General features: G+C 39.7%; 2 protein-coding genes across 2 annotated transcripts; one reads left to right on the top strand and one right to left on the bottom strand.

The window, feature by feature from the left end:
* Positions 1-1,539: 1,539 nt before the first annotated feature.
* LOC106295247 lies at positions 1,540-5,881 on the top strand. The gene is made up of 9 exons (XM_013731099.1): positions 1,540-1,824; positions 1,915-3,175; positions 3,525-3,643; positions 3,867-4,442; positions 4,528-4,810; positions 4,947-5,112; positions 5,190-5,292; positions 5,367-5,557; positions 5,683-5,881. The coding sequence occupies exons 2-8, from the start codon at positions 2,111-2,113 to the stop codon at positions 5,482-5,484; spliced, it is 2,430 nt and encodes an 809-aa protein (XP_013586553.1). The 5' UTR covers positions 1,540-1,824; positions 1,915-2,110; the 3' UTR covers positions 5,485-5,557; positions 5,683-5,881.
* Positions 5,765-7,269, bottom strand: LOC106295248 (non-symbiotic hemoglobin 2-like). Its single transcript, XM_013731100.1, has 4 exons — positions 7,075-7,269; positions 6,866-6,980; positions 6,168-6,284; positions 5,765-6,085 (listed from the first exon to the last, which is right to left on the bottom strand). Exons 1-4 carry the CDS (start codon positions 7,176-7,178, stop codon positions 5,936-5,938), a joined length of 486 nt encoding a protein of 161 aa, XP_013586554.1. The 5' UTR covers positions 7,179-7,269; the 3' UTR covers positions 5,765-5,935.
* Positions 7,270-8,717: the final 1,448 nt, after the last annotated feature.

Below are 8,717 nucleotides of genomic sequence, written 5' to 3'. Positions count from 1 at the left end.
CTAGTTTGGAAACAAAAACTTGATTTAGTGCTATTTTTGTCTTTTTTTCTAAATTTAGTCCCGTTTTCCAATTATTTTTGTACGCAAATTCATTTAGTTCAAATATTCACTTCACTCTTTAGTCTTAAGTCTTAACTGGAAGTGGTCTCTCCTCTCTTTTAGAGAGAGGATTTTTTCTCTACTTTCCTTGTTCCCAAATTTAATCTTTCACAAGGAGTAGAGATAAGAGAGTTTTCCAGATCGGTTTTTGTTTCCGGCGACGCACTTTTTTCTTCGGTGGTCGGCCGGTTCTGTCTCCGGTGTCGCGTCGTTACTCTCGATGGTCGTCCGGCTTTTGTCTCCAGCGTCTTTGCCTTCTTCTCCGGCGATGGCGGCTGGCTTTCTTGGGTTGTAAAGGGTTGGGGCGGCGGATGATATCTCGATGATGGTTTATCGACGTTCTCCGCCGGTGGGTGATTCTGGTACATGTGATGTTTGTTCTGTGTGGGTGTGGCTCGGATGAGATCTCAAAATAGTTTGATTGAAGCTCTCCGAGAGTTAGTGCTCTGGCAATGATGGTGGATGCCGTGGAGTTGTGGTGGCTGTGATCGTGAGGTTTGGTCCCGGTGAGCCGGTGGTTTCCCGTGTCGGCGTTGTCGATTTGCATGTCGGGAACATGAAGGGGTGATTTCAACCACGTGTTTCTCTTTCACAGTGGTTTGAACACGTGGCTGCGTAGTCAATGCGTTTCCACTTTCGTGTTGGCGAATTGTTCAATGGGCCGTTGTTGGCCTTTGTAATGTTTAGCTGTGTTGGGTTTTTTGGTGGGTTAAATACTTTTTGTAATGGACTTGTATGGTTACTACTTTTATAATAAATAAAATTTACAAGGAAAAAGAAAAAAAAGTCTTAACTGGAAGTATTTTTCATCTCTTTATATGATGTAACATATTTATTTCTTAAAGGTATCATATGAATGTAGCATTCAATCTACCTACCTACTCTAATTGAATACTTCTACCGTTTCATTTCATGTTGCTCTAAAAATTCTCACGTAGATTAAAAAAAATCATTAAATTTTATTATTTGTTTTATTTAATTATTCTCACATAGATTGAAAAAAACTATTAAATAAAAATCTTGAATATAAAACAACACTTAAAATGAAACAAATTTTTAACTCTAAAACAACAATTATGAAACAAAAGGAGTATACTTTATTCACTCTACAATTTTAATGTTTTCATAAATAATAATATTTTAACATTAATTTAAAAATTAATACCTCAAGAAAATAATGTTCTATTTTCTGTTTCGTAAAAACTATAAATTTATGTTTTTCTTACAAAAAATATAAATATTTTTTAATTAGCCCATGGATTTTACCACTTAAAATAAATATCTCATAAATTGTATTCATTTCATAAACTTAAGACAGATTGTAGCACATAACAGGTTGAAGATTTTAAATAAATTAAATACCACACATTATAAGGACATTTGCTGAATCATAGGCAGAAAGAAAATCCATTATCTTCTTTTGCCTTCCTCTAAGGTCCATTCGAAAAATCTAGAAGCTGACAAGTGTGAGGAAGAACATTGAATGAGCTCTTATTTTATGGTGACCAATGACCCATTAATAATTTTAAAATTTTTTGTTTTGTTTTCTTCGCTATCTAATATGACAATTGTCACCTTCTCTCTTGCTCCATATATTAACTGCCCATTCTCTTCTTCAATTTCTCTCCGGATTTTTCGTCGTGTTCATCAATTTTCTCAAATTTTATCGATTTGTTTTTGTTTTTCCCTTTCCGTTTCGCCATTGACGAAGTACTCGTAGAAGAGGTATGTCTCGATAATCTTTTTCCGGTTGATTTCATTATTGTTTGGTAGAAATTTTCACCGGGATGATCAACATTGTTTTCCTCTTTTCAGGGAAAGTTGAATTTAGGGATTTTCTGGGTGGCGATTGATGTTATTGTAGTAATCAGGTGAGATCGATCAATATAGAGGACGATTGGGTGTGAAAATTTTGAATCGTTTGATTTTTTTTGTTTTCCCGGGGAACTTTGTGATGTTATGGTTTAGATTCTGAGTGTGAGGAATCTTGTTAATTGCGAGGGAATTGAGGATGACTGATATTGATCCTTCGCATCAAAAGACGGAGTCTATGGATGGCTCCGGTGCTGACTTTGCTCGTCGTTTTGAGGATTTCAATGAAGGTTGCATCTCATTTGAGTCTTGCAATCCAGATAATGGTGATCAAGAGGATGAACATTCTCTGAGGAGGAGAAGGAGGTCTGACCTCGAAGGTGATGACATAGCTGAATCCTCTGCTGCGAGAAGGCGCCAGTCCCGGATCCTGAGCCGCTGGGCAGCAAGGCAGGCTCAGGAGATGATTACCACCATTGAGAGGAGGAACCGTGAGTCTGAACTTATTGCTATTGCTGGTTTGCACGCTGTCTCTACGCTTGACTCGTCTTTCCTCAGGGAGGAGACGCACTCTCCTCCTCCTCCTCCTCCTCCCTCGAGGCGTCGGGCTGCTGCTTCTGAGAGGCCTAGAACTCAAGCATCTGAGATTTTCCAGATGTGGAGAGAGTTGGAAGATGAACACGTGCACAATACGGCACGTGAGAGGCTGAGGCCGAGGCAAAGAAGTGCTAATGCATTTGTGAGTGGAAACAATGAGAGCCTGAGGGGATCAAGTGAGAGTGAGAATGATTACAGATCTTCCAGTAGAGAACAGTCTCCAGATCTTGGCGATGTTGAGAGTGAGAGGGTGAGACAAAGTGTGCGTGATTATGTATCTAATGTAAGAAGGAGAGACGATAACCGTAGAGGAGAGTTGGTTGGTGATACTGAAAGAGAAAGAGTCAGGGTTATCAGGGAGCGTATGCAAATGACGAGTCAGCAGAGAGGAGCTCGTGCAAGTCGAAGAGAAGATCAACAACGATCTCTTGGCTCACAAGATGACCGAACTCATGAGAGTCCACAAGCTCAGAGGGTCCGTGAAGGGTTAGCCGTTGAGAATGAGGAAGGGCAACGGGAGGATACTCGTAGAGACTTGCGGAGATTACGAGGAAGGCATGCATTTGTTGATTTGCTCATGAGGATTGAACAAGAGCGGCAGCGAGAGCTTCAGGGTTTGTTGGATCATCGTGCAGTCTCTGACTTTTCTCATCGCAACCGGATTCAGGTTTGTTAGTAGGACTATCATCTTTGTCTTCTTTGTTTAAATGTTTATTGCATACTAATGATAGGAGGGGACAACTTATAATATATGGACCGCACATAGGATGAACTGTAAAATCTAGAGTGGGCTATAGAGTTTGGGAGCATCTTTGCTGGTTATGTTTCCAAAATTCTCGTTTCCCCTTTAATAGTGAAACGTTACTGGTGTTTGTACTCCGATTGACAGAACCAAAGGTGTGAGAAGGAAGGCGTATTGTACGCTAAGACTGTGCTACTAGCACCATATGTTAACGTAATGATAGACCTTAAATCCCTGTAACTTATCTTTCTAACGGTTGTAAACCTTTCGACAGTTGCTACTTAGAAGAAGATTCTTGCGGAATGAGCCACGTACAGATGAAGTTAGAGCTCCATCAATGGCAGCAAGTGAACTTCGCCAGCTAAGAGATAGACATACAGTTTCTGGTTTGCGGTAAAAAAAAAAAAAAAAATTCTTTCTTGTTCAATTATACTTGTCACATAGTCATTGATTGTGAAGTGTGTATATGTTATATCCTTGCGTCTCATTTGTCTTCCCACGCTCACTGAAGATATGCATATTATGGTTGGCTTTACATTTTCATTTTATCGACTTTAACTTTTGACATTTAGCTTACTCGCAGCTAACTTCTCGATATTGATACTGATGATCACAGGGAAGGAGTCAGTGACAGGCTAGAAAGCAATACTAATGTCGATAACATCAATACTTCCAGGATTAACCGAACAATAGCTAATACTACTGAGGATTCTCAGAGGATAAATGAGAGCTTGAGTTCTTCTAGACAGGGGAATGGTACCCCACTCTTACCTAACGATTTGGGAAGGTCTGGAAGTAACCGAACAAATATAGATAGAAATTGGGAAGAAGAGACCAGTCAAGAAAGGGTTTGGCCTGAAGTTTTCAGAACAGACGAGAGGCAAAATTTGCTGCAAGCAACGTTAAGCCAGTTAAGTGAAAGGGATAACGGTAACGCAGTTATAAACGAACAAGAAAACTCAGTTGATGACCTGCACCAGGATGGAACTGGGAATTCAGATGCAACTGTTCTGATAGAAGATCAGAGTGTATGGCCTGCAGATAACACTAGACAGTCTGACGGAAATTGGCCAGAGACACGGTTTGGAGCACTTAGGAGTCGCCGTGTAGTACCTATGAGAAGAGTAAACAGGCTCCATTTACCTAATGACGATAATGTTTACAACATTGAGCTTCGAGAGCTACTAAGCAGGTACTGACATAGTGGATTCGTTTTTTCTGTTTTCCTGGCATATATTCTCTTTGTTAATGGAATTGTTTTCTTCTCACTCCTGTAGGAGAAATGTTTCTAACCTTCTACGCAGTGGTTTCCGTGAAAATCTGGATCAACTGATACAGTCCTATGTTGAGAGGAGAGGAGGACTTGCTCACGTTGACTGGGATTTTCAACCAGCAATATCGGATTCTCAAGGACATCATACAGAGCAGCAACGGTTTCTACAGGACGAGGATCAGCTTGATGGGATCAATCAAACGCTGCCAACTCCACCAGTGCCTCCACCACAGCCAATAAGTCATCATACCAACTACGCTCGTCACTCTCTGCATCGATCTGAACTTGTAAGCCTAGAACTTTCAGGCCTTTTAATACTCTCTTAACAGCTCTGTGTTCTGGTGTCTTATCATAAAAATGGTGTATTAGCTCTGAGATTTCTTATACTTTAAATGTCTTAATATGGATGGTGCTGGTGAATAGGGATGGGAGATGATGAACGACTTGAGAGGAGAAATGGCTAGACTTCAGCAAGGAATGAGTCATATGCAGAGGAATTTAGAAACTTGTATGGATATGCAGTCTGAGCTGCAGCGTTCGGTTAGGCAAGAGGTCTCTGCGGCTTTAAACCGATCTCCCGGTGACCAAGGTTTTTGCCTTTTCTATCCAAACTTTCATTCCTAGTCATATGGAACTATCTGTTAACTAAATGGATAATGTCATCAGGTCTTGGAGCAGGAACATCCGAGGATGGGTCGAGATGGGGTCATGTAAGGAATGGGACTTGCTGTGTCTGCTGTGATACTGACATAGATGCCCTCTTGTACAGGTAGATTATTTGCTCGAACCCGTGATTTACATAACCGAAAACCATAGTCTGATCATATCTTTGTGAAACTGTAGATGCGGGCACATGTGTACTTGCTCAAATTGCGGTAACGAGCTAGTCAGAACTGGAGGGAAATGCCCGTTGTGTAGAGCGCCAATCCTTGAGGTAATCAGAGCCTACACTGTCGCATAAGCCCTCTGAGATTGGAGAACAAGGAAAAACAAACAAAGATAATGTGATTGTATTGATGTCTGAGCAAGAACAGGTTCGAAATCTTTGATATTGTTTTAAAGACTCTTCACTACTTTGAATTCTTCCTCTGGTTAAGATCCTTGATCTCTTGTTTAAATCATGTTCGTCTCTAAGTTCTTCAAGCCATTGTCTCTGCAGATTGTTTCAGCGATGTAAACTCTCTGAAATGGATCAAACCAAGAACAGCAGACATAAATTTATTCGGTTAACAGTAGCCAGAGGTATATTTTTTTAATTTATTGAGTGTGATGTAGCTCTGTATAAGAAAGAACAAAAGTAGTTGAGATAAATTTCACAAAGATGATTTGATATCATACGTGTGCATACAGATTCACCATTTCATGAATATAACTAATACAGATTCACCTATGAGCATATACCCAAATGATATTCAGGGTTTCTGTGAGTTTTCTTGTTTCATCTCGGCCTTAATGGCTAAAGCCAAGTGATCATAAGCTTGAGACCAAGCTCCTTCCACTTCTTCATTGTATTTCTCCCCCAATCCTTCTTTCAGTGTCCTCACCAAAGCCTCTTTCACCACCTGAATTCACATACTTGCATTTATTAAACGTCTTTTTGTTGAAAAATCAACGAAAAACATTAGTTAATTGATTAAAAGAGACCTCAAAGTGAGGATCAAGAACTCCACTTTTGAGATGAACAGAACCCAAGTATTGGATGGTTGTGTCAGGCACAGCCACTTTGCCTTTCTCCCTCAGCTGTATTGCTGTTTCACATGTCTACACCCCCAAGAAAAGAAAAAAACTGATAATCTTAATGGTTACAAAATTTGAGCTTGATAGCTTTTAGCAAAACTAAAACAATGGTTTACTATCCTACTTAATCCCCCTATACAAAAATAAAAATCCAGAAAGCAAACCGAACCGAACCACTTGTATTATTCAGTAAGGCTTATATGTTGATAGGAATCGATGTAATGTTTGTTTTTGGTGGATTTTATGAATGAGTCAATACATATTAATTATTCTTTATTATACTAAAATAGAATTTATTATATTATCTCCAAGAAGAGGACAAAAGCAACTAGCTAAGTCCAAACAAGATAGACCGCAATATCGTGTGCACATGGCGTAGCCAATATAAAACAGACAACAATATTTGAAGAGTCAATAAAGATTCTTAGCTGTAATAATGAAACCATTTTAAATTTATCTAAGAGGTGCAATGAAGATTATGATACGATTCTAAGACTATGATACGATTCTATATGTAAGTGATACACATATATAAACGTATATATATATGTAGATCAGTAGATGTATCAGGTTCATGTATATCACAAAACAGGGTAAGTACATACCATCTTGAAGACTTTAACAGCATGAGCTTTGAGTTTAGGATTATTGTGAGGCACTTCATCTGTATCTCTTAGGAAAGAGAACATGTCTTTAGCTGGTGGTGCTATCTCCAGTATCCTATATATTATCAGTATACTGTTTATTAGCTCACATACATAAACACCAGATATAGATTACGTATTAACTATGCTTGTATGTATTATATGCTTACTGTGAGAAGAAGTGAAGGCTGTATTTGGGGATGTCGTGCTTCAGTATCTCCCAAGACTCCTTCACCAAAGCTTCTTGCTTGTCTGTAAACACAATCTCCCCCATCTCTCTCCTCTTTCTCTCTCTCTCACTCTTTGAGACCTACTAATTCTTTGTTTGTATGCATTTTTATTTCTGTTAAAACTTTCACTATTTTCTAATATTTTCCCAGTATTAATTATTTATCATGGGCCATATGGCCCTCATACGATCCTAAAAGATGTCCAGCCCAATACACATTTCTATATAGTACGTCCAATAAACCAACCCAAACAAAAATGAAATCTGAATAACTCGGTGTTAACTTCTCCAACAAACAGAACCGAACTGTAAACTAAAATCAGAAAATGTAGTAAAACAAGACAATAAAATCTGTATGTTTATATATCTATTCATAAACATAAGGAGTTTTTTATATATAAGGAATTACACCGTCATAGAATAATGGAAAGACTAGAAAAAGAAAATACAAAATATGGAAAGAGTATAAAACATAAACTAATAAGGAAAAAGAGAAAAAGGAAACTAGGGTTTCTCTCTCTCCAGCCACCAGCTCTCTCTCTCTAGGGCGAAGCCGTCTCTCTCTCTCTCTAGGTATGGGCCGGTTATGGACTGGGCCGGTTATGGACCGGGCCGGTTATGGACATCCACAATATGATTTATAACACTCCCCCTTGGATGCCATAACCGTACAGAGTTTGTAATACGCTTTAACTGTTGTCTCATTAAAACCTTACCAGGAAAACCCAGTGGGACAAAACCATGGTGAAGGAAAAAGAGTACAACACGTATTACTTTCTATGTTCTGAACATCACTGAAGGTCTTTTAGCCTACGCATCCCAATCTGATGCGTGAGCTTACTGAACGTGCAGGTAGGAAGTGATTTGGTGAACAGGTCGGCTGAGTTGTCACTGGAACGCACTTGGATGACTTGGACCTTGCCGGCTTTCTGAAGCTCGTGCGTGAAGAAGAACTTAGGCAGTATGTGCTTCGTCCGGTCTCATTTGATGTAGCCATCTCCTTGCCTTCGGACATCCCACAATCAACTCGAACATGTTGGGTCATGGACCTTAACCAAACACACTCGCGGCTAGCCTCATGTATCGCCAAGATCTCCGAATGGTTTGAAGATGTGAACGCGATCGTCTGCTTCATGGAACGCCATGATATGGCCGTTCCACCATGTGTGAAAACATAGCCTGTCTGTGATCGAGCATTGTGTGGATCCGAAAAATAACCTGCATCAGCAAAACCAACTAAACCTTCGTTGTTTTGGTTAGTATAAAAAATACCCAAGTCTTTCGTTCCTTGCAGGTAACGAAGTATATGTTTAATCCCGTTCCAGTGCCTTTGGGTCGGTCAAGAGCTAAATCTAGACAATAGATTCACGGCAAAACATATATATGGTCGTGTGTGACTAGCCAGATACATCAAAGCTCCTATGGCACTGAGATATGGCACTTCGGGACCAAAGGTATCTTCATCGTCCATCTTAGGACGGAAGGGATCAGTGTCCAGGCCGAGAGACCTCACGACCATGGGGCTAGATAAGGGGTGAGACTCGGCCATGTTAAATCTCTTGAGTATTTTTTCTGTATATGCCA

The sequence above is a fragment of the Brassica oleracea genome, chromosome C5 (assembly GCF_000695525.1).
Source record: "Brassica oleracea var. oleracea cultivar TO1000 chromosome C5, BOL, whole genome shotgun sequence".
NCBI classification, from domain to species: domain Eukaryota; kingdom Viridiplantae; phylum Streptophyta; class Magnoliopsida; order Brassicales; family Brassicaceae; genus Brassica; species Brassica oleracea.
This window is presented reverse-complemented; position numbering and strand designations above follow the sequence as displayed.

Bases quoted from the DNA above. Each gene is read 5' to 3' on its own strand.
- LOC106295247 (XM_013731099.1), top strand. From the start codon at position 2,111: ATGACTGATATTGATCCTTCGCATCAAAAGACGGAGTCTATGGATGGC. The intron at 5,113-5,189 runs GTTTTTGCCTTT...TAATGTCATCAG, and splicing joins CCGATCTCCCGGTGACCAAG to GTCTTGGAGCAGGAACATCC. The intron at 5,293-5,366 runs GTAGATTATTTG...GTGAAACTGTAG, and splicing joins ATAGATGCCCTCTTGTACAG to ATGCGGGCACATGTGTACTT.
- LOC106295248 (XM_013731100.1), bottom strand. From the start codon at position 7,178: ATGGGGGAGATTGTGTTTACAGACAAGCAAGAAGCTTTGGTGAAGGAG. The intron at 6,981-7,074 runs GTAAGCATATAA...GATAATATATAG, and splicing joins AGCCTTCACTTCTTCTCACA to GATACTGGAGATAGCACCAC. The intron at 6,285-6,865 runs GTATGTACTTAC...TTGGGGGTGTAG, and splicing joins CTGTTAAAGTCTTCAAGATG to ACATGTGAAACAGCAATACA.